The sequence below is a fragment of the Brachyistius frenatus genome, unplaced genomic scaffold (assembly GCF_029030835.1).
Source record: "Brachyistius frenatus isolate BFR_SWC_R1_liver_20210118 unplaced genomic scaffold, ASM2903083v1 Contig_4, whole genome shotgun sequence".
Taxonomy (NCBI): Eukaryota; Metazoa; Chordata; class Actinopteri; family Embiotocidae; genus Brachyistius; species Brachyistius frenatus.
In genome coordinates, this window is record NW_027210603.1 from 8,119,284 (window position 1) to 8,144,261 (window position 24,978).

The 24,978-nt window shown below is 43.0% G+C and overlaps 2 protein-coding genes across 5 annotated transcripts; both read left to right on the forward strand.

The window, feature by feature from the left end:
• Positions 1-163: 163 nt before the first annotated feature.
• On the forward strand, positions 164-14,563 carry ccdc120b (coiled-coil domain containing 120b). Of its 4 annotated transcripts, none has more exons than XM_069714029.1 (11): positions 164-545; positions 3,785-3,864; positions 7,243-7,342; positions 7,747-7,877; positions 8,502-8,603; positions 8,699-8,819; positions 9,003-9,062; positions 9,294-9,447; positions 9,561-9,662; positions 9,993-11,030; positions 12,033-14,563. In XM_069714029.1, the coding sequence occupies exons 3-11, from the start codon at positions 7,294-7,296 to the stop codon at positions 12,127-12,129; spliced, it is 1,854 nt and encodes a 617-aa protein (XP_069570130.1). In that variant the 5' UTR covers positions 164-545; positions 3,785-3,864; positions 7,243-7,293; the 3' UTR covers positions 12,130-14,563. The 4 variants fall into 4 exon arrangements, with proteins under 4 accessions (XP_069570130.1, XP_069570147.1, XP_069570138.1 ...); XM_069714037.1 differs by lacking the exon at positions 164-545 and adding an exon at positions 3,215-3,683; XM_069714046.1 differs by lacking the exon at positions 3,785-3,864.
• A 972-nt stretch (positions 14,564-15,535) lies between these two features.
• LOC138630052 (SRSF protein kinase 3-like) lies at positions 15,536-24,906 on the forward strand. The gene is made up of 15 exons (XM_069714155.1): positions 15,536-15,624; positions 16,795-17,052; positions 17,135-17,243; positions 17,334-17,421; positions 17,740-17,827; positions 18,465-18,571; positions 18,705-18,870; positions 19,062-19,087; positions 19,200-19,256; positions 20,776-21,139; positions 21,339-21,421; positions 23,468-23,575; positions 23,723-23,792; positions 23,875-23,967; positions 24,232-24,906. Exons 2-15 carry the CDS (start codon positions 16,836-16,838, stop codon positions 24,414-24,416), a joined length of 1,761 nt encoding a protein of 586 aa, XP_069570256.1. The 5' UTR covers positions 15,536-15,624; positions 16,795-16,835; the 3' UTR covers positions 24,417-24,906.
• The last annotated feature ends 72 nt before the right edge of the window (positions 24,907-24,978 follow it).

The following is a 24,978-nucleotide window of genomic DNA, read 5'->3' on the forward strand; positions in this document are numbered from 1 at the left end:
ATAATGGTACAATGCTTTTGATGGATAGTCGATAGGACTCAGAGTGGGGAACCTTGAACACCCCCCCCCCCCCGTGAATTCATACGAATGGATTTTTTTATTCCCCCCCCCGCTCTCCAGCGTCACTGAGCGCGTGCCTATACAACAACTGGACAATATTTGTATGACTGGATTAAGTAGCGTCCATTGAAGGCTTGTGAACATCTTGGGAGTGGCGTCACGGCTGTGACAGCGTTGGGTCGGTTTGGTCTGTGGAAAGGTTTTCATCCGGTGCAGAAGGGAAACCTTTCTTCTACCGAGATGCGCAGGGCTCCGACGCAGCGGAGGTCGCGAGGCTGCTGTTGAATCACAATTGGGATACGAAGCTGCGATGAGCGGCGGGATTTTTTGCGGGCATTGCGCGCTTGCACGCGTTTTGTAAATTCATTCTTTCTAACCCCCGAAAAGGATTTCGTCATGTGGTCAGGCGCGGGAATGATTTTTCTCAGCTCGGTTTTGCCACAGAGGACCACGGAGACCTCCGAAGGCATCGGTCATGCTCTCTGGTAAGACGGGGCTTCTGCTCCCAAGATGTCCTTCTCGTCTTAACTGGGCGTATTAATGAACAGCCATTCATTCTCTTTACAAAAAAAAACACAACAAAAACAACAGCTCGTCTGAGACGGCAGTCTTTACGAGAGGGTATTTTGCGCTCGCTTTCACCTCGCGTTAAAAGACGGGGTTTATCATGGTGGCAGTCGGTGACACACCTGCGACGTGTTCCACCGCTTCCATTAATTAGTCCGGTGTGTTTCATCCTCAGCCGGTGTTGCCGCCTGCAACGACTATGCAGATGCGGGAATCGCTGCAGCCTCGGTCACAAGCCGGGGCTGAATACGGGAACGCATGCTTTTATGCTCTCCACACCGAGCTCAATATATATCCCGTCTGTACAAATAACGCAAGGGCTGCATGAAATGACACCCAGCGTGGCTCGTTCGCTTGGTCGTGCTGTTTGTGATTCAGAACATAGAGGAACACGTTGTTTGTGTGGCACGTTCGTTAAAAAGCAGGAAATGCTGAATCTGAATCCAAGCAGCAGCTTTAAAGGGGTAAAAAAAAAAAAAAAAAAAAAATGTGTGTCAGCCTCGCTGGGAATAACCAACTTCTCCCTGTTGCTGCATTGTTATGGAGAAAACGGGCAGAGGCAGTCCTGCTCCATCCTGTCACTCGGGCCTTATTGGTTTCACTGCTCTCATTTTTAAATACTGCTTGTTCTCGTGCAGCAGTGTTAAGCCCTATTATTAACAGATTCCTGAACAAGGGTGTCTGCTGGGGTCTGAAACGGCTCATTCAGATGTGTTGCCGTGGGTCAGTCGGTGCCTTCAGGCAGACTAACTGCTGGCTTACCTTTTGGTGTATCTGGGAAACACCTCTCTTGTTTTTAAGAAGAGGACTTTCCCCTTAGCTGCCAAGCATTTATGAAAGTGCTGATTGCTCCTATTTGAGGGTTGTTGTATTTGCAGGGAACATCAGGCCATTTACGACAACATTTGGTGTTTTATTGCAGGGGAGACCGTTCACGCTTAGTTCCATCTTGATCTGGACACACGCCGCTGTTTGTTTTCACTCTTCTCTGTTTGCCGGAGTCTTCAAGCTGGTAGCACAGCACTCTACTTTCCCATTAAGCACTCGTGGTTTTCATGCTATTTTGAGTGTTACAACTTAATCAAATACCGCAGAAATGCACCTTGACCCAGATTGGTGCAAACACAATTATATTCTTTTGCCATTTTTGTAATGCCAAGGTGACACTACTCCTTTTACGATGCCCCTCAGACATGAGCTGACACAATTTGAGTATCTGGTTTCGTAGTAGGTGACTGAAAAAGATGCAGGTTTAACACAGAATATGAAGAGCGCCACGCTGATCTGGATCCAGTCCCTTCAGCGAGCCTCGTCACCTGTACATTTACATTCATTTCAAATGGAAATCCCCTTTTAGCTTCAGCCAGAGGGCCGTGAGCTAAGGGAGTCAAGTCCCAGACCTTATCAAGTAGTGGCACAGACAGGAGAAAGAGTTCACCCACTTTTCTTCAAACACAGAAGCACAAAAGAATCACATCAGACTCTGTGTGTATGTAGTAATGACTGTAAACTCTGAACTCTTTCCAACATCAACAAAGCAGATTAAAGCCACCGCAGAGCATAAAAACAACTTTGGAATACACACAGAAATCCCTCCAGGTGTTACAGAGCAAAGGGAAAATGTATAGGGATAATCCCCTCGGACATTAGAGCCACATTCCTTTCTTTATTACTCCCCCCCCCCCCCCCAACCTCAGCTCAGCAGAATCCGAGGTGGATCGCAATCACCAGGTTTGCTTTGTTTCGCCTGTGGTGGTTGTGCCAAACGTGCAAAGGTGAGCGTCAAGGCCAGGGAGGAGAAACGGTGAGCCGCGCGGTTGGTCAGTCCGAAGCTAAGCTGCCCTGCCGCGTGCTGATAAGTGCACTATAAATGTGTATTTCATGGATCTGGAGAGAGCAAGGAGAGATCATATTAATGGGGGGGAGGAGGGTGGGGGGGGGGTCATCTGACTTTCCATAAGCCCTCCACGGTTCCTCTGTTGGGGTTGTTCAGGTGGAGGTAGTTCACTATGAAATCCTCTGCACCGAATCAGCTGTACGTCTGACCCCGACCGATCTCTTCCTTCAATTACATCTTCCTCCTCCAACTGTTCCCATCCTCATCGTCACGCCTTATCAACACGCGTCCTTGGACGCGCGAGAGAGCACGAAAGCAAAGGTCATGCCGTCCGCTCACAGATGAACAAAGTGAGGGTCAGAGGTCAGAGGTCAGGCGTGGCAAGAAACGACACCGGAAGCGTTGTCGTGGTCTTCCATTCATGAGCCGGCCTTGGAGCATTTGACACGGATGAGTTCAGAGCTACAATCTGCTGCTCCGTTCGCCGAGTTGTGACTGGTGCGGGACCCTCATGCCTGCCAAACAGAAGCGGTGTCGTTGTAACCGTGCTCTAGATACCATGTGTAAGTAGACAACAGCAGCAGCTGTGTCAACACCACCAGTCACCATGAGGGCTGCCAGCCTCACCTGTTCGCCGTGAGCCGGAGGTGCGATTTCAGCTGCTCCTTACCGCCCGTTGAAGGAGACCGACGGGCGTACTGTTCGGCAGACACCACGCAAAAGCATCTTCTTGAACACATCGGGACACATGCGGTCGGGAGTCATGAATATATATTGTATAAACGCTGCTAACAGCAGCATCCTGTTCTTGGGACTCTTGGGCCCGATAAAAGCCGACAGCCGAGAGAGTGGATCTTTATTGGAGCTGCGAGGCATCTTATTTATTTGAGGGATGAGAAAGCGGGATATAACGCCGCCGCCGGCAGGAATTGAGCTTTGCGATCTAACGTGTTGCTTCTTAAGCTGAGGACGGAGATGTGTGAACACGGCCGGATCTGACCCACCTCGCAGGCTTCAAGTGTTTAGCCCTTCGGACTTGAATGTTAAACTCCTCCCCGATTTGCATTCGTGCGACGCGAGCTGCACAGGAGCAGCCCGCTCTCGTCGCGCAGCTCATGTTTTAATCAACACGGCACCTGCGGCGCTATCTATACCACCGTCGAGAGCCCCGACGCGCGCGGAGTCGACACGCGTTTGACGATGGTGTTGACGTTCAAAGGTCTCGCATTCATATATATATATCTCCTCTGATCCTTTCTTCGGTGGCGCTCTCTGTGACTGTTTATCTGATTCTTCATTGTCCCGCCATCTCTCCTGCAGGCTCCTCTCTGGAATGTGATGCGCTCCGGTGTTGCCGTACCTGCACAGCTGCACACATCTGCACACCAGATGTTCACAAGGTTAGCGCCTGACTTCAACCAGTGAGAACACCGATCCCCTCCGGTGTTATTTGTTAGACTTGGTAGTGGTTAAGGGACGACCTGCTGTTATTGGTCCTCGCTGTGCCTCTGGCCCTCGTCATAAAGCAGCTGCTGCCGTGGTGTTTTCAGTTTCTGGTTAATATTGTGATGTGACTTATTTCCCTTTTTCTTGTAATTGTTCCTTTTTCTTTCAATTCTTTTTGAGTAGTTTTTGTTTTAGTTTAGCTCATACTTCTTGCTGCAGCTTGGCAAATAAGAAAATAGCTCATAAATGCACTGTTGGTTACACTTAACCCAAGAATTTGCCGAACAACAGGAAAGTACTTGCCTGGTGTTAGCAGGCGTACTAATTTGGTGCTAATTTGGGTCTGGCCATACTCCTTTAGGCATTGTTGGCTGTATTGTCGTGTCCCGTTTTTCCACATGCTTCAACTGATGCTAGTCATACCCACTAGGGCTAGGCCCTTATAGACAGAAGAATTAATTGAGCTATGTCAGGATGTCAAATGTGATCAAATTATCTGAAAAATGCCTGGAAAGCTGATGTGCTGTGAAATGTGACTGTGGTGTTGCGTTTGGATGCAGAACAGAGTCATTAAAAGTCAACCTACAGTTCAAATAGTTTTGTCTCTACAGTTGTCTCTACAACTTCCCCGTGCTGAGTTTAAAACTAGAAAGCTGTTTTCATCTGCTCAAAAGGGGAAAGTTTCACTGTGCTCAGCCTTCAAGCATGATTCGTGACATCACCAATAGTTTGGACGCCAATCCTGGTCCAATATTTAATTTACTCAAGTCTGATGTGGACATACACTGAGAATGGACCTTATAATTAAGTACGAGACATCTTGTGTTCAGCACTTAAAGTTTAGAAATGAAATTTGTTTGCATATTCTCAGAATGTGGGAGTTTTAATTAGCGAGACAGATTAGATGTCATTTTAAGGATATTTTTTTAAGGACAAGATAACTGAAATTATTTGGTTGGAAAAAGCAGATCACACAAATTATTATTCAAAGGAGTGTATTTTATAAACATCCTAAAACGCATCTAAAGGAGACATTTAAGTTAGCAAACTGACCTACGGTAATGTCAGTTACAGAGTAATATTTAAATGCTATTTGCTGACATTAGCTAACAATAGCCTCCTTTAGATGCCGGTCACTTCAAGTAAGGCTGAAGCAGCAGAACCACTGTGTGTACTGAAGTGGACAGTTTATTGCTCATAAACTTAACTTTTTGTTAGAGGAAGAATGTGTTCTTTTCTCATAAATTACACCGTAACACTTAAATAGATATATAAAATAGGATATATCAGTTGTAGTAGAAAAAAAATGGTATCACAGTTGGTTAACAAAGAGCACTGAAGTGGAAGGATTGTTAGTCTTGTGCTTAGATAAAGAGCACATTTTCGTGAGTGAAAAGGATAGCCCCAAATTTCCAAGCGAATGTTTTGGTTGCTGGACATTCTTAAGAGGCACGGCAGCCTTTCGGCTTCACTGTTCAGCTGCCCAGCGACGGTCCAGATGAATACCGAATGTCTCTGTCTGTCGTCTCCCGACTGCAGTCGGGTTTTCTGCTCTGCCGTCCAACATGACCCTGCCTCGTACATTCCAAGGTGCAAATCCCCCTCCGCAATATTAGATTAGCTGAAGATCTGATCATCATGGCCTCTGTTTTGCGTAAGATGATTCATGTGATGAGCTTTTGTTCGCGCGGTGGTTGTACCTCTGCCACTTTGTTTGTGTAAATGGCTCCTACTTGTCTGTCAACGGGAGGTCAAGCATGCTGGGGGGGGGTTTTCACACATACAGGAGCAAACAGCAGTTACTGGTTCAGGTCCAGGACAGGAGCCAACACAAAGACTGTAGAAGTATTTCAAGTATGTCTTCACAGAAAGCGATTCTCATTCTTTCTGGTGTTCGAGTCAGGACAACAGAACACTGTGTTACTGGCCCGAGAAAAGCAAAAAGGTGGTCGGTTGTGAGCAGAGCTTTCAGGCAGCTGCTCAGACTAACTGATAGATAAATGTTTCCTTTTGAAAGAAGTGATGCTGGCAGAAGCAATCTTTGGAAGGGTAATTCTGATCCAGCCCTTGAGGCCTTCTTTCTAGATTTGCGGGCTGAATGGAGTCGTTTTATGATTTACTCGACTGGCAAGAAGGCAGCAGGATGCTTGTTTATGGCAGCGATTTGTGAGCAACGACGAGCGAGATGCTTTTGGCAGAAAACGTGATCGCTATTTTTGGATGTCCTTTTTCTATTGGGAATTAGGAAACCGGCTTCCTTTGTAATGAACCTCCATTATGTTGGGGAAAGTGCACATGAAACATGGCTGACTTGATACAGTTGAGTGAAGACAGAATTTGTTGTTTTAGTTTTTTTCTTCTCTAAACTGCTTTATTCTGTTGTAAGCAACAGTTTAATATTTGTCATTTTCAACAGATACATAGATAATCTGATTTGTAGGGTAATTTAAATTACAGTAACGCAAAGTGGATTTCATGTCAACCTTGTTATTTAAGACGGTGGCTAAGAGGGAACTCCACAGAACATTTATTCCCAGCCTTTATTATTTATTTCCTCCACTTTGCTTCTGGCTCTGTTCCTCGGGCTCCCTCCCTGTTTTTTGTTTTTTTTAGTGGAAGCTATTGAGCTTTTGAGACATAAAAGACGCAGGGATTAGGTTTCTCCCTCTCTGTATCTGTTCATACATTATTAATTTTACTTATCCTGTCTCATTTTCCTTGTTCTTTGCAAATTAATTGGTTGCTAATTGCGTCCAAGAGCTAATTTGAAAGTATTACTCACTCTCAGAGTGTCTTGTGCAATTGAAGTTGTGCTCAGACTTTTCTTTAACATATTTTCTAAATGTTCTGTAAATGTGTGTCTGAATGCACATTTTCAGTATGACTTTATATATACTCATATCTGGGTCTATAGTGCTTTCACTGAAATTGTTGCCACCCTTATAGTAGATTGTCTTTACAGCACTACATAGTTTGACAGATGGACTTTCACCTTTCTGAGTGTGTGATGATTTATATGTGAAGTAGTAGAAAAGCAAAATTGGGCCATAACTCATGTCTTACAAAAAGGATTAATAGATATTTAAATATTTTGAAAGGATTCAGTTTTAGACACCTGAGCAGAGGTGCAGTGGCTCCCCCTGATGGTACCTCGTGTTGTCTGATCCAGGACTCACCCATGCTTATCAACTACTAACTCGCTAGAAATGCAACTCACTACGCACCTCAAGACAACACATGGCTGCAAGGTCAGAGAGAGGAAAACATCAAAGCCTGAAGATGTTTTGTTGTTGCATCTCTGCTGCAGTTAAACCTCACTTTCTCCTCCTCAGGTGAGGGTGCGGCTCGGAGCGTGAGTTGTAAAGTCCCTACAATTACGTCACATGGAGGTCAAGGGTCATCTGATCACATCCATGGGTTTGGGGGCTCCTGGTGAGTAATAAAGACTTGTGTGAAGACGCGCATTTTCGTGTCCTGACAAACCTGAAATGGCCCGTCAAGCTTATCAGTTTGTGTTTTTTTTCTGGCAGTTTCCCCCCCAAAGGAAGAACCAGCTTAAAAAAAAAAAAAAAAAAAACAGCAGCGTGTGTGAGACGGCCTTTTGTTCACACACTGTCCCCACAGCTGCCAGATAATCTTATCAGAACACAGAGACCTTATCAAAACAACTGTGAGGCAAAAGATTGCATTTTAATTTAATTAAACTGTTGTCAATAGCAAGTTTCTCAGTTTGAATCCTTCACACCTAAATTTGAGTGATTGGTCCGAACATGTCTCGCTTCTGTTGCTAATTCAGTCTTCGTGAAGATGCCTTTACCTTACTCTTGCTGCATTAGATGTTCAAGGCTGCCAGGACAGCAAGCTGCAGGCTGAGAGGATCGCAGCTCTGCAAGAGAGGAAGCAGGCCCTGGAGGCTGTCCTCAACGCCCGAGTGGGAGAGCTCAAACAAGTCTGTCTGCAGGAAGCGGTGAGCAGCTCCCACATCACCTTTCAAAACGTACACGGTTGAGTGTACGGGCCGTCTCATGCCATAAATATCAGTTCTTTAGATGATAGCCGTAGTGTTTATTTTTCCCTTTGACTTGATTGAACAACATATTTCCGTTTTCTCTAAAAAAATAAAATGCGTTCGAACCTCTGAGACCAGATGCAGCGAGCAACTTGTTGATAGTGTGTTACTTTTTTTGAGATACAATGGGCTGCAAATTAATCTTTGCTTGATTGCTCCTGAGAGCTGTCAGCACATGATAATGAAGCCACTGCTGCCTCGGCTTTTCTTTAACAGCTGTTTAACACATCCCCGTTTTCACTTCGACGTATAGTGACTCACTTCGTCACTGCGTTCCCATTTTTGGACTCAGAAGTTGTCTGTTTTGTTGTCATCTGCAGACTTATTTTGTCTCTGCCGTAGAGGTAAATTATGATCGCAGCACATTTTCTGGCACGTCTCTTTTAGTGCAGTTGACAATGCAAGGAAGGTTTTCCTGAGATTTAAAGTAATCCATTAAGTGGTATCATTTTATGTCGCACTCTGGACCTTAGGCCAGTGGGAAGATTTGAGTTACTGGAGGCTAATGAATGTCCTCCACAGGAGCTAACTGGGAAGTTACCACGTGCTTTCCCCTTGGAGACGGGAGAGAAACCCCCACTAGTGCAGCGCAGAACTGGCCTGGCGCCCAGCACCAAGGCAGAGGTAAGTCAACACCTTGAATATCAATTGTGTTTACGCAGCAGCTGTGCTGCCACGTGTGCTTGTGGCCTAACATCGCCTGCTGTACCTGGCTGCAGGATGAGGCTGCCCAAAGAAAGCAGATGAAAGCCATCTTCACCGGTGCCCTGTACCGACACTCGGAGTCAGACCGAAATGTCCCAAATAGCAAAAGGACAGTTCATCGGGGCTGTCATACAGGTACAATTACACGACACCTAAAGCCACACCTACACACTCGCAATTTTCAGAAAACGGACAAAGCTACGATAAGTTAAAAAGAAGAAAAAAAAAGAAGCCACATTGGCATTTTATGCTTCTGAAATTTCCACAGCAGATGTCATATTGCCTCATCTGTGACCGGAATAGTTTATTGTCTTTCAGAGGACACCGTCATGTCAGAGAGTACCAGCTCCATGTCAGATTCAACATCACATGACAATGGTGAGTCATCTGTATGCTAAATGTTTTTTTTTTTCCAAAGGATGCTGTGTGTCCATGTTCACGATGAATGTAACAAGAGCAATCAGTTGGAATAGCTGGTGTAAAGGCAACAAATATATGCGCAGCTATGGAGCTCAAATAGCATGTTTGTTTGTGGTTTTAATGACAGTTTTAGTCATCAGTGAGTACACTGTATTTAAAGATAATTTGTTTGTTTTTCTCCTCCCGCAGAATCTTCACCCAGCGTGGCTGCTGACCAGCGCTCTCTGTCTCAGCCCCGGCTCACTGTGGGCAGCCCGGACCACAGAATCAGCAGGAAACTGTCTCCAGTCGAGATTTACTACGAGATGAGGACACGCCGCAACTCTGTCACAAGCTCTGTTAGGTACTTGTGTTAAAGTGACTCGAGTGTACATGAATATGTATACACACATTTATACATGTGTATGGGTTAGGAATGTTGAATGCATTCACGTCCTCTTGTGTTGCTTTCCGCAGCCCAACTCATTCATTGCCCAGAAGTGCTTCAAACATTGAAGGTAGGAGTGTCCCAGCAACTCCTCTGTTGGCCCGAACTGCTCCAATCAGCGTTCACGTCAGGTAATCTCCAACACTGGTCTGATGCAGCACAGCCACAGCTCCCTCCCGCTGTAATGATTATATAGCTGGAAATGGCTTGATGAGTTACTTCAATACAAACATTGAGTTTAGGCTTTAACAATTGTTCGTGTCAAATTTAGCCACCGCCAAGGGTTTTAGTTCATCCTTTGGACTTTAAGCATCAAAATTGTGTCCCTCCTTAAGTGACTTTCAGTGAAATGTAGTTACACGGTTTTGATTTAAACTGCTTTAATTCACTCTCTCCATCGTCCATAGTTGCTTTGAGTCCCCTCCTTGTGTAAGCAGTTGTTGTGCTCATTTCGGCCTTAGGTCAGATGCATCGGGTGGTAATGGCTTGAAGCAGTGGTCCGGCAGCCTCGATGTGCCATACATGATCCCACTGGCTCAAGAGGGCTCCTCGTCTGACCGCCGAGGCTGCCCGTACAGCTCCCGAGCCAGGCGCAGCAACAGCTCCGAGGCCCTGCTGGATAGATCAAGCCTCCCGGATGATCCTGCACCCAGAAACGGGATGCCCCAGAGAGGAGGGCCCTACAAGAGCTCAGAGACACTGACTGATGGCAAGCTGCGGCACATTCACCTGGGCAGCCCTGAGAGAAATGTGGACACCTCCGTGGAACAGGTCAAAATGCGTCTGTCCATGGGGGAGAGGGGGGCCAGCGGGGGCTACAATGAGCTATTGATGGACTATATCTGGGGGAAACAGCAGAGGATGCAAGTGCAGCACCACCTGTACCAGTCCACAGGCAGGATCTGGCAGGACATTCCCTCTCCTCGCTCCTCCACTGCAGCGGTGCCTCCTCATGCCAATGGATTTTCCCATTCCCAGGTGCACCTTCCCAGTGCTGCACCTCCTTACAGCCCCATGGTCCTAAGAGGGTCCCAAGCTGAGCTACGCAGGGTCAAAGTCACCAGAACCAAATCTTGTGGGCCCTTTATTCCTTTGCAGCAACATCCCCAAGACGCCATCTTGCTATCAGCGTACGAGTCTCCCCTCCCTGCCTCTGGCAGCACGACATCCTCCATCCCCAACCTGCACCCGTACCAGACCGAGCTGTCTGGCCCCTCCTTTAGCCGCAGACCGCCACAGTTCTCTCTTCCGACTCCAGAAGACTCGACGAGAAGCCTACATAAAGCCCTGGCTCTGGAGGGACTTCGGGACTGGTACCTGAGGAATGCTCTCGGCTATCCACCTGCTGCCCCAAAGGGCCACGAGGCAGGAATCTCTCGCCTCTCCCACCCGCACCCGTTGGTGCACCAGGCCCAGTCCGTTCAAGGTGAATCAGCCAACCTCCAAAGGCCTCAGATACCCCAGTCAGCCAGCTTCCATGGTCACCCACTGCATGGAAGGTCAGTACTCTTTCTCCTGTATGTTTATTTGGAGCAAGTCATCATCATCAGTGTTGTGAGCTGGAATTGACACACATAGATTACAAAAACTTCCAGTCGAAGCAAGCCTAAATGATTTGAACTTTTTCTTTAATGTTGTTTGCAATTGTCTTATTAATACATTGCACTCAAAGCCCAAGAACGGTCACAGTAAGAGATATGATTTTTGCCTGTAAGCAGCTATTCTACTGTGCACAGTTGAGGCAGTGGTGTGTAGGGGAACCAACAACAAGGTGTGATAAGTATGCAGGGATGAAACGGAAAATAATAAAGTAGTAATAACGAAGCTTCAGAAACCAACATTGTCAATTGCATTAAAAGGCTCAGAGCTGACAAACAGACACACTTACTCTACTTACTTATTTGACTCACTACTTACTACCCTTTCATTTTTACATTTGATTTCAAGGGACATCTTTATGTTTTTATGTCTATGTCTGGATGCATATCACTCAACTCCCTGTTTGAACCACTGATATAATAGTCGTTCTTACTGGAAGCTGACAGCGTAGTTTCCAGCAGTGGATGGGGACATTACTCTCACTCTGCCCCGAAGCAATACATCTATCATCCTTTTTTTTACAACTGCGGTTGTTTGAGTTTTGTTTTTATTTATTTATTCTGCTTGGTCAGCATTATCTCCTGCTGCTGTTGGCTGCCTCATGCAAGGCTCTTGGTTGCTTCGTGATTAAAACCACTCTCACTCAGACACCACTCATAGGTTTCAAAGAATTAACTACAGTAGCCCACAAGGGACAAGAGTCAAATTCACACATGCAACTTTGAGGACGGTCCAAATAAGGGGGCCTTTTTTCTAAACTTTAGCTCTCCAACCTCTGCTATGTTCCGACCACGATTCACACCTCTGATTTAAGGATAACGTATTTGCTCTGTGGTTTTACCATCCACTGCATGCCTCATGGTCTTGGACAGCTATATTGATTTGTTTTGCCTCCACCACAGGTCGATGGAGTTCTCTCTCTATCAGGAGACTCCTGATCCACAGATGCAAGAGGTGACCCCAAAGGAGCCCAGTGCAGACCCAGGCACCCTGGTCTGAAGCAGCAGAAAACACACACACACACACACACACACACACACACACACACACACACACACACACACACACACACACACACACACACACACACACACACACACACACACACACACACACACACACACACGAGCAAAAACCCTGTAGCCTCAAATAGACTCGCATAGTTACACAGTTACACACACAAGCTGATACAATGTGACCTCAACAGCAAAGCAAAACATGGCGACCTCAGCAGAAAGAGACTGGAGTAAATGATAAACTGTAGCTGTACAGTTTGAAAAAGCCTTGGCAAGTTCCCCATGTTATAACTGATTCCACCAGTAAGAACTTCGAAACCCAGTGTTGTCATGTGATGTGCACTGGTGCTGACGTCTGAGCAACTAATACCAATATGGTCATGCTGTACTTCATATATTAATATTTCTGGTCCAACATGAGCAGTTAGATCCTTCCTAATAACCCTGAAAAGTCTCCTGAGATATACTTTTATACAGAATATATACAACTCTAAATTACTATTTTGTATCTTCTGAGATATAAAGAACAGTTATATTAAAGAGGTAATTTATTGCTCATTAATCGTGTGATATACAAAGATGTTCTATGAGCTCAGTTCATTTGAAAAGAATTATTACATGCTGGTGAGTGTGTGTTTGTAAACTATATAAAAGGCAAAAACATGCTTCAGTCCTCATCTGCCATTCATTTCACAGCCATTTGTATTCTTCACATTTGATGAAATGAAATGGGCAATGAACTGTAGCGTACAGGTGTAGCAGACGGGAGTGCCTAAATGTTTTAATATCAGAACTAAACCTTGGTCAGAAAACTTTAAAGTGCTAGCGTTAAGCGTCCGTGAGCTTAGTGGAATCAAAAACTGAAAGCATTTCACGATGTCACTAAATTAGGGGTATTTGGAATGATGTCATATTGTGGTTTTTTTGAGGGTGGGATGTTTTCTAGATTCAGCTCGGTGCTGACTGATAAATGTAGCTTTCTCTGTGCTGACCTTGACAGAATAATTAGATCAGTTTTAGGGAAAAAAAAAAAACCCTAGGGCTGTAGCGAGACCTACTGTATGGCAGTTGCACATGACTGTTTGACAATAAATAATTCATATCAAATCAGTTTTTCTGCATTTAGCTGTGGAGGATTTGAGTGTCATACAGAGCACTTTATGAACATCTTAAGCCTTAATTCCTGATGAAATTGTCACCAAGAGAGACGGCAGGCAATAGGAAGGTTTAGACAGGGTTTATAATGGGTATAATGGTTTGTTTGTTTTTTTCAACATCTGCTGTAGGTCTGAGTGTTGGTCTGTATATAGTGTGGATTGTACAGATGAGTTTCCAGCTAATGTTTTATTCCCGTACTAACAATGTAATTTTTAAACTAATCACATAATAAGTATTTAATCAAAATAACCTCCCCCCGCTCCTTCCGCCCCCAAGTGAGCACTATTTAATTGGTTGTAAAAAGTGAGGTTGACGGTGTGAACAGAATAGGGCTGCTGCAGTATTGAATGACGGTGTGAGCAGGACTCGTACCAGTAAATTTGTTTATGAGAATTCATGCTGGCTGATATTTGTACGTGGAATGATTTCAGCTCATTTTCATGTGTTTGTTGAGAGAAATAACATGACATTTTGTTTCTCATTATGTCATGCGTCATTATATTATAGTTTTTGTAATCGGTCTTGGAAGCATTCTGCAATGTAAATTTGAGAAAAACCAGAAGAAATAAAAATCCTCAAAGCGACTGAAAATATTTGTCTTGGTGTAACAGAATGTGACATATTTTCTCATGATTTGCAAACATTTTTATGTAATTTTGTGTATCTTTGGCTATTCTGGGACTCATTTGAATGTAATTATATGTGCCATAAGTGATGTTTTTTTTTTTGTACTCTTTTACAAACTGTAGCACTCTGGAATTTGACTTGTTTTCTTCTGCTGTCTGATGTGTTCATGTCCCCTCAGTTTTCAACTCCACAGAGCGCTTTCCAGCTCGTTTAAAACCTGAAATCAAAGACCAAACTGCTGTGTACTGGGGGTCATAAAGGTATTTTTCATACAATGTACTCTGTAAGTTCAAAATTAATTATATAAATTCAGCTGTAAAGCAAATATATCCAAACTATATTATATTTATGAACCTATAACATTTTGTAGCTATCTACTGTAGCCCCTTCTCATCAGTGCGGGAATTGTGTGTTAAAACCATTTCATTGAGCAGTGTGACGTGTTAATATTCTTTTTTTTAATTTTTTTAATTTTTTTTTAAGATATTTCAGTGCAGCTTTTTTTTTCCCTCTTTACTTTATCTCTTTATCTCTAACCAGGCCTCTGAAATTAAAATGGACAGGCCTGTTCTATGCTGTATGTATGAGATTGTGCATTCATTCTACTAAATAAAGTGTCATGTTGAAATCAACATTAAATGTTTGACAGGTTTGTTGATTCCAAGACATACGGCAATACTGGAATCGGCTACGTTTTGCTGAAATTGCTCCATACTGTTTCCCCTGTTGTGTTTAAATCTTAAAAGGCCCCCCACACATACACACAGTTGTTTATACTTATTCTTGTCGATTAGGCCTGTGTTCAGGTTGATATTACCAAAGGTAAGAGCTACTTTTGAAAAAAAAAAAAAAACAAAACTCAAAGCACTTGATTGAAAAGACCAAATCTATAAATATGTTTTACAATTTCAAAATTTCACCAAACTTTATGTACTAATATAAATGATGGTGTCCTACTACAACAGGTGCAACTAAACTAAGCGAGAGAGTGTATGTGTCATAAAAAGTGGACATGTTTGAGGAAGTAAAGTAAGTGAAAACGCCGCTGGTGGAACATGGCTGTGAGAGGATTTACCCTAATTTTTACAGGTGACATACACGAACTCGATATGAGCAAAATATGTGAAACTTTAAGGGCCTTTTATTTTGAAATGAGGGCTTTGTTTTTAAAAAGGATACAAGAAGTTGTGGCATTCAGCCAACCAATGGAGACTTCATCAGTCAATCACCGCATTCGGCTGACCAATGGTAACTTTGACACTGACCGTCATTGACGCACATTAGGGCTGGCCCTGCTGGTGCCTTTTTTTTTTAAACCCATTATTTATGTACTATGAAACAGTAAGAGTGGCCTACAGTACTTGCTATTATCTTTTTTTTTATGTTTCTGTATTTTTCTATTAAAAACTAATGTATATATAGTATTGCTAAAACCAAGGCTAATTGGTTCAAAGGGAAGTTAAAGATAAACTAAAAACTAAAACTAAATGACCTCTGGAAATAGAACTGGTGGCAATAGATATTGCCAGAAACACAGTGCAGCAGCAGCAGCAGCAGCAGCCAGCTATTCCTGGACCTGAGTGTCACGCACAGGAGGAGTGAGGAGGAACAGAGCTCGTGGGCTGAAGGATTCCACTCTCCTCGCGCCAGGCTCGTTTTATTTCCTGCGTTACTGGATACATCGCGAACATAGGTAAGTAGGCTTCTTCTCTGGTGCTGTTGAGCAGTTTTTTTTTTTTACAGGCAAACAAAGCTCGCTGAGTATTTGTACTCTCACTGATAAGACCAGTAACATTGTGCTCCATACTTTGCTATTCTAGCACTTGAACAGATAAGACTTCCTGAAAACAACCTTCAGAATGAAAGTTTTACGTTGTGGAGAACAAAGCAATAGGAGTTAGTGAGTAAATGTATACACATTACACACAACAGTTATAAAACAAGAAATTTAGGTATTAAAGGATTTAACAAAGCACTGCAGAAGATTGTTAAATGTTTAGATAAGTACATCTGTAGTCGTCCTAATTTAGCCAGTCTGTAAGAAGGAGTGTTTCTTCTCTCGGATAAATCTACTTTTCTGAGCCATTTTTTCCTATAAAGACCCTTCTTTTTGTTTCCAAATTGTTATTTAAGTTTTAAACATGTCTTCAACTCAATTTTAGGTCACGCTCAATATGATTTTTTTAAAAATGCAAAAGAAAACAAAAAAATGGCAACATGAGCATGTTTGAAAACTTTTAGCATGTCAAGTTATGAATAGTGAGCTGTTTATTCACTGTAAACATATGTGACAGGTATGACAGTCTTTATTGGGTTTTAAAGCTACCCAAAACTGATGCTTGTAGATGTAAAGTACCAGTAATACTTGGCGTGGTTATTTTTGTTATTTACTGTCACATGCCTTGATCTTTTGCAGGTACCTCTTGACACTTCCTTCTAAAATAGGCTCACATTACTAGTTACTGGGTACAGTGACAGCAGTCCTCCATGTATCTAATCACTTTGCTGCCTTTACAAAATATTTGCTGTACCCAGATGTGAAAGACTATGAATTAATTGGAATTTCCAGTTGCTCATGTTTACAACAGTGGCTCCCACACCGCAGCAGTCCATGCACTGTTAGAAAGAGTTCACTTGCAGCTGGGCCAGTGTCAGGCGCTATTTACGTTGACATGCCATTCATCTCGCTAAAAATAAACATACACATTCACTGGCCCTTTTGAAATGTCATCGCAGATGACCCACTGCAATCAGTAGCCAAGAACACAAACTTAACTTCCAGAGTGAAAGCCAATTAACTCTTGTTTCAGAGATGCAGACATAATTTAAGACCCCTATGCAAATGCCTTTTTTTTTGTTGTAGCTTTCTCTACGGGTGCTGCCTCATCGGGCTCCCGTTAAAAAATGTCGTCATCGTATGCTGCTGCAATATCAGCCCTACTTTCAGCTAGCCCCACCAACCCACTCATCAAATCCAGCCCGCAACCCTCCTCAGAGAGAGGGAGTCCTAAACCCAGCAAACACCGCCACGGCCTTCCAGCTGTACAGAATGATTCTCATTCACCCGAGTCTCTGGGATCTTATGATGAGCAACAGGAGAATCCTGCAGACTATTGCATAGGTAGGCAAGATCCAAACATAAAAATCCAACATGTTGGTTGGTTGAGATTTTCACATTATGTCTGCTCTGTATTGCACTACAGGTGGTTACTACCCCGTAGAGATTGGAGAAATTTACGTAGACCGTTACCAAGTGGTTAAAAAGTTAGGATGGGGCCATTTCTCTACCGTATGGTTGTGCTGGGATATGGTGTAAGTACAGGTCCTTCAAACATGTCTTTCACCTAATATAGTACTATATAAACAAAGTACTAACTCACTGCCATAATTGTTTGCATGCAGGAAGAGGCACTTTGTGGCTCTGAAGGTGGTGAAGAGTGCTCAAACATTCACAGAGACGGCACTGGATGAGATCAAACTTCTGAAATGTGTCAGTGTGACCATATGGTTTTAATTTTTTTTTAATATCAACTCAAGGGATTTTCATCATTTTAGAGCACTTTCATAATACACATGCGGTAGAACTGGATGAACTGTTGGTAATGTGTGTAATGGTGATATGAAATACAAAATTCAGTCTATCTGCAATTATTTTGTCACTTTTATGAAGTCAGCAATATGACACCACCACTGTGTGTAGTATTAGGGTCATTTAATCAAAAAAAGTGACCATGTTATGAGGTCATTTGCCCTCATCTTTTTACTTTTTTTTTGGTTGATTTTATAATGTTCAATATATGACACTCAGGTAAGGGAAGGCGACCCTAAAGATCCCAAACGTGAGAGAGTTGTTCACCTCATCGATGACTTCAAGATCTCCGGAAGTAACGGAGAGCGTATCCTTTACAGAGATGTTTCACTAGAATTAACCTAGTATGTAACTTGTGGTTCAGGTACGACTGTCCTGTAAAGTATTGCTTTTAAGTTCTTCTTTTTACAAGTGGGCCTATCAAGACATCGGATTGGTTTGTGAACTGCTATTTTGAAGCCTTGAGTATGACATGTTGGCCTTCACTGTCTTTATTGAAGCAAGAATGATATCTAATCAATTATTTTCAGAAAAAACACTGAAACGCTGATCACAAGGAGTGACTCTATCTGATGAGATAAAAATTACTTGTGTAAAAAATGAACTGACTTTGGTATTTCATGAGAAAATATGCTTTTTGAGTGGGAGTCTATTGGAGGTTTTTTGGAGTGAGCCCCAAGTGGCCCTCAGTGATATTGCGCTTTAAGGCACTAAAGAATTGGCTTCATTTTTGAGACTCAAGAGACTATAGTTTTATATGCAGTTTATGTTGCCTACACGCAGAGAGATGAACGTTGTCACGACAATGTGCTGCTCTGCACACCTTGCATCATAGTGGTTGGACTTCATGTACAGATCTTGCCCATGTGATTTAACCTCTTCGAATTACTCAAGAAACTCCAAAAGCTCTGCAGTATGAAACCAGGTCCTTAATTGCTCACCAGATGTGTGCATGGTTCTGGAGGTTCTGGGCCACCAGCTGCTGAGGTGGATCATCAAATCCAACTACACTGGGCTCCCGCTGCCCTGCGTTAAGAGCATCCTCAGACAGGTGTTGTGCCACCCTTTTGTTCCTGTCATTGACCAATGACTGAGGCCTTTCTGTGAGCACATCGTCTTCTACTTTAGGTCCTCGTTGACTTGAGGTGCAATGAAGGTGACACATTTTTCTTTCCTTATCACAGGTTCTGCAGGGTTTAGATTACTTGCACACTAAATGCAAGATCATCCACACAGACATTAAGCCAGAAAACATCCTGTTGAGAGTGGATGATGTTTATATTCAGAAGCTTGCTGCCGACACCAAGCTGTGGCAGCTGCCGGTGTCTTCTGCTTTCACCAGCTCCTCAGGTCAGTGATGCTGTGTCAGTAGTCGGTTTAACTGCATGTCCATGTTTAATTAGCGAAGTATACCTGTCACATTAATCTGTGAAAACAGATTGTGGAAAAAAAAAAAAAAAAAGTGACAGCGATGCTGCCTTTTCCACTCATTTTCATATTCTGTGCTTTTTCCCTCTGCTGATGTTTTCACTTCCTACCAGTGAACAGAGGCTCCAGAGAAAAACAGGTGAAAAACCTGAAATGTATTCATATGTTATTATTTAATTTGTTTTATTAGTACAAGTGTACTTTGCTATAACTGCGTTCTGACCTTTGCGGTCCTGCTATGACTTTTCAAGAGTTTGTCCAACTTATTGGGGAAGCTGACAGGGGTTTTCCACACTCTTGGAGAATGGGTAAGATGGATGTCGTGTTTTGCTTCTACGACTTAACCCTCTTAATTGCATGTTGACAACAGCTTGAAACACAGCATGTGAAAGGCTGCGTATCACAAATTTAACAAATGATTTTCTCATTAATTCAAGACAAAAACACTGCTCTGAGATTTGTTTGATATTGAAATGTGATGCATGTTACCGGTCGGAGGCTCAAGAGCAGAGGATTTAAATCCTAAACCTACCCAATAATTAATATGTTTTATTATTAGTGGTATGTGACATGATTTATATTGATGTTTTTGTAGGCTGTACGGGCTAGTCAATAAAAAGTCCAGTATTCATTATTCCAAATGTTAAACATTTATTTTCCTGGTAACAGTTTTCATTTTGTAAGATACACACTGATCTGCCAGAACTTCAAAAGCACTGACAAAAGTGAATAACATTAATTGCCTCGTTACTATGGCGCCTGTCAACGGGTGGGCTGTGTTAGGCAGCAGGTGAACAGTCAGTTCTTGAAGTTGATGTGTTGGAAGCAGAAGAAAACGTGAGCGTCTGAGTGACTTCACCAAGAGCCAAGTTGTCATGGTGAGATTGCTGAGAGTGCCCACAACGGCACGTGGGCATCAGAAATGGACAATGGAGCAATGGAAGCTGAATCACGTTTTCTTTTAAATCGCGTGGACTTGGCGTTTACCTTCGGAAAAGATGGCAGCAGGATGTGCTGTGAGAAGAAGGCAAGGTGAAAATCTTGTCTCCTGGCGGGATGCGGATGCTGCTTTGACATGCAACCTCCTACACACACACCTTTGTGACATTATGTGGCATTCAGTTTGCAGAAATCTTTCCTCCACTACACACAGCAAAATGATTTCACAAACAATTTGGAAATTTGTACAAATTCATTTTCTTGTCAAAACAGCGAACGGCACAGTAGTTTTATTTTTGTTTGGGTTTTAATACGGATCTGTAAAGGTCTCTCCACTGCAGCTATCCACTATACTCATTCTGCTGCATTTTTTTTCTCATTTCTTAAGAGACAGTGGAAATCCCTGAACAACATTGTACAGTTGGCAACATACATTTTATATACTGTATTTGCAGGAAGGAGGTTTTTGGGCTTCTTTCTGCAATGGGGTCAAGACAAGTGAAGAGCAGTTTACCACGTATTTGTAGAGGAACAGCCACTGTATCTCATAATAGACAACTTCATGCAACCAGAGTCTGGAGCAAAAAGCAGACCCAGGTGATATTTTTCATGGTCCTCTTCTTTACACTCTTATGTTGACTCTCTCTTGCCACAGGTTTGTGTAAGAAGACACTACAGCAGATTCTGATGTCCTCCAACAGCTGCTGCTGTGGTGTTTATTGATAGCAACATACTCCTGTCAAGCTTGACAAGAGTAGGTTTGCATGATATGCTGCACTTCCAAAACAGGCATGAAGTTGAGCATGAGTTCACTGAGCACATTTCAGAGGAGTTTCTTTATTAAATGCTCTCTTCTGATCGTTTGCTCCTACTGACTTCTCCCTGCAGTCCAGCAAGGCCTCCAGGAGTCCGATTAAACGGATGACGGGGAAAGACAGAAGTCGACGAGGACAGGAGAGCGCACCCGACCGCAAACGAGACAAAGCTGGCGTGTCCTTCTCTGATGTCGGCGCTCCTTCCAGCAGCAGCAGCTCCACTTGTCACTCTAAGTTCACAGGTCCTAACCTGAAGTTAAGGAGACAGACTCTGCTGTTGGAAGACGGACTTGACTTGGCTCCACACCGCCACGGAGACTCCATCTGTTCGCGGCCAGACCTCAGCGCAGATGCTCCCGTCTCTGGCTCCAGATCAGTGTTCTTACATCAGCCTGCAGACGGAGAGCCTCCTCCACCGTCACCAGCCTCTCCTCGAGGTCAGTCTCAGGAAATGTCTGTTTTTAAATATGTTTTAACTGCGATGCCGGCAGTTTGGCTCTCTTTCTGTGGAAACTTAAATGTTTACAGTTTGTCACATGCGTTTGTTGTGTTTACACCAGCTAATAATATTAGCTCTATGTTATGTTTCCGAGCCTGATCCTTAGAGTTGCCAAATTCTTTCATGTCTCGTCTCAGAAGTACTTTTGGACCTACTGAAGCCGCAGAATGCCGACAAAATCTTCATCAAGATTGCTGATCTGGGAAACGCCTGCTGGGTGGTGAGTGATTATTCGACAAACGAACCAAAGCTGAAAGATTAAATAGTTTCATCTTCAAAATTGTAGAAGCTATTAGAAAGTCCAACAATCCTCCATGACTAAAAAAAAAAAAAAAAATCTTCCATAATTTATTTTGATAATAGAAGCTTTTTCACTTGGCTTCTGAGGTTTGGAGAATATCTGGATTTACAAATCCCTTAAATGCATCATGCTGTTAAATTTTGCAGGACGGCTTGGAGTTGATATACTGTATGCGTATGTCTTATCATAAATTCAGCTGCAGCTCGATGCCTTGGATGGTTTGGGATTCAGGCTCTGCTCATCCTTAAGAATTTGGCTAACAAAAAACAAAAAACTTCCCATGAATAACTTTACCATAATTCTTGTCCAAATATAACATGCAATGAATTAAGTGAATATTTTCCAGATTCTGTAATTTAAAAACGTGTCAATTAAAACAATATAGATATAAGAGAATATGTTTGGGGTTTGTCCTGAAAGATTTGCTGAAGGGTAGAAGTAAGACTTTTACCTGTGCATCCTCCAGTTGTCAGAACTTTGAATCAAAATGCACACTGTTTCAAAGATGGCCATGGGTTAAGTTTATAAAATGTTCCCATCCCATCGTTTTTACATAGCGCTATATAACAGGCACACAGTGTGATTGGACTATTTACCTAGTCCTTCTGTGAAAAACGCAGCTGCCGTATGTTCCCAGGGAGACAAGACTGTGTTGTGGGCCGATTTCATATGTAGCTTCAGAGAAAGTTATGGTTTAATTACACACTGTACTTAAAAATGGACATAGTCTCCAGAGCTGTTTTCATAAAGGTTCCTCGTAATAAAAGTTAGTTACTCCTCGTGACTCAAATCTAATAAAATTCTTAGAATTATGACATTTTCTAAGAATTTCCCCTTAAAGTTAAGAGTAGAGCCTTGTAAAGATTAAAGTTACTCACAAAGCATCTTAGCCCGAAAGAGAGCCCCTAAGTTGAAAAACTGTTCGGAGAACTAGGAGGACTTTTAAGAGGCTTAAAAAGTTCTCGCGCAGAGGAGAAAATGGGGGAAATAATGAGGTAGGAGAAATGTTCTTCAAATGCTGAATGACAGCGAGTGAATGAAACGCTCCAAATTTGATCATGTAGGAATGTTTGCGGTGCATCTCATTGGAGACACGCTCACATCTCAATAACGACAGCGATGAAAGTGATTACAGCGATGGGATATCTGGCAACTGTAAAAATGTGACAACCCATTGATTTTACGCAATATGACAGGCGCACAGCGGGATAGCCATTTTTATCTAGTCCTTCTGTGAAAAACACAGCTGCCGTATGTTGCCACAGAGACAAGGCTGTGTTGGAGGATGTCAGGTGTAGCTTGAAAGAAATGTATGGTTTAATTATAGACTGTATGTAAAAATGGACACAGTCTGCAGGTCTGAAAAGGTAAGCCAATAAATTGCTATACCACTGATGGCTCCAAAAAAAACCACTAGACCAATAGACTCCCATTCATAAACAAAGTCATTAATTCAATTAATAATTCCATCACTAATTAGATATTAAGTCTCAAAGAGAGGTATGTTTGGGGGCGTGCATGGTTTGATTGACATGCCCTGGGTACAGTCAGATCGTCGTATTGGTGGGGGGAGATATTGTCCACTGGTTCTCAGTCAGATCCAAGTGACCAGATATGGTTACTTCTAGTACTTCTAAACACCCAAGATAGCTACGGCAAAATGCCAGACCCGACGCTTCAAACCCACCTCACGCCGAGGGGCGACGTCATAATGGGTTGCCACCGGGGTATAATCCTGTCTTTCATTAGGAGGCTGTGGCTTGGATGGTAGCGCGGGTTGCCCACTAATTGACAGGTGGGCGGTTGACAGGCACAGGCTCCCGATGGAGTACCATTTGGTGTGTGAATGTGCATGAAGGTATTTTATGTAAAAAGTCAAATGCTGTAAGTTCAACAAGGTATGTGGAGTACGGTATGCAGGTCATGTAACAGTGTCACATCACCGCTCATCTCTCTTTCTGTCAGCACAAACACTTCACTGAAGACATCCAGACGTGTCAGTACCGCTCTGTCGAGGCTGTGATTGGTGCTGACTATGACACACCAGCCGACATCTGGAGCATTGCCTGCATGGTGAGCTGAGCCCCTGCGCAATTAAGAAGATAAAACAATGATCAGCATCACTCCTTTTGAATGTTTTTTTTTTTTTTTCCAGCATTGCGGTTTTTTTCTACATTTGTCACCACCATTTAAATGTGTGTCCCTTTGTATGTACTGTAGGCTTTTGAGCTGGCCACAGGTGACTATTTGTTTGACCCCCAGGCAGGAGCCACATTCTCCCGCGAGGAAGGTTTGTGTTGTCCAAAACATCCCTGTTGTTCTTTTTTGAAATGAATCGGCTTCTAATGCAGTGTCTGCCTGTGTCCTCGTAGATCACATTGCCCACATCATTGAGCTGCTGGGGCCACTTCCATCCCCATTTGCCCTCTCGGGGAGAAATTCCAAAAGATACTTTAACCGTAAAGGTAATGTCGCGTATTGATATACAATTCCTCAGTGATGCTTGTTTGTTTGTTTGTTTATTATTGTGGTATACTTGACATTACAGTATATATATATATATATAAAAAAAAACTCCCTGCACTTATTAATCAGTAGAGAACAAAAACCTACCCTTTATTAAGAATGTATTGATTTGTTTCAACATTTAATGCATCTGTAGAGGTGATGAGATAGTTACCATCAATAAAAGCAGCCTGCTGTACTAGTCTACTTTTTCCTTTCTCCAGGAACACTGCGACACATTTCTAAGCTGAAACCGTGGAGCCTGCTCGATATCCTGCTGGATAAGTACGAGTGGCCGCGGGAGGAAGCTGCCCAGTTCAGTTCGTTCCTCTTGACCATGTTGGAGCTGCAGCCAGAGAAAAGAGCCACAGCTGCTCAGTGTCTGAAACACCCCTGGATCGCCTCGTAGACACGCAGGCTCCGGATCGCTGAGAGCCCAGTGGACTATCTCTGTGACGTGGAACTTGGTCAGCTGTGAGAGTAGCCTGGTGCTGGCATCATGAGCAATGAGGAGTTTTGTCTTATTGAAGTACCTTCAAACAAGATTACAAAGTTTCAATAACTGACAAGATTGGTTTTACTCTTATCTGGACTTTGTTTAGGTACTGAGAAGGTGACGGAAAAACAATCTGAGGTATGATTCGAACAGTTGTCTGACGATTCACCACAGGAAGGCAGTAGTTTATATGTCAGTTTATTAAAAGCAATCTGCACTCTGTCACAGTCATTTTTTTTACACTTTTGCAGAAACATGTAACATCTAATCAAATTGGAAATGAGATATTTACATTATGGAACTGCTCACTAATATATCATTATAAACATCTAGAAATAATGCATTAAGAAGTCACTACAACAGAACTAATAATCCTAATAAACCATTAAGTGCCAAGCAAGAATTCCTCCCTCCTTTTCTGTAATTTGTGTGTGTGTGTGTGTGTGTGTGTGTGTGTGTGTGTGTGTGTGTGTGT

Bases quoted from the DNA above. Each gene is read 5' to 3' on its own strand.
- ccdc120b (XM_069714029.1), top strand. From the start codon at position 7,294: ATGGAGGTCAAGGGTCATCTGATCACATCCATGGGTTTGGGGGCTCCT. The intron at 7,343-7,746 runs GTGAGTAATAAA...TTGCTGCATTAG, and splicing joins CATGGGTTTGGGGGCTCCTG to ATGTTCAAGGCTGCCAGGAC. The intron at 9,663-9,992 runs GTAATCTCCAAC...TTTCGGCCTTAG, and splicing joins CCAATCAGCGTTCACGTCAG to GTCAGATGCATCGGGTGGTA.
- LOC138630052 (XM_069714155.1), top strand. From the start codon at position 16,836: ATGTCGTCATCGTATGCTGCTGCAATATCAGCCCTACTTTCAGCTAGC. The intron at 19,088-19,199 runs GTGAAAAACCTG...TGACTTTTCAAG, and splicing joins GAGGCTCCAGAGAAAAACAG to AGTTTGTCCAACTTATTGGG. The intron at 23,968-24,231 runs GTAATGTCGCGT...TCCTTTCTCCAG, and splicing joins AAGATACTTTAACCGTAAAG to GAACACTGCGACACATTTCT.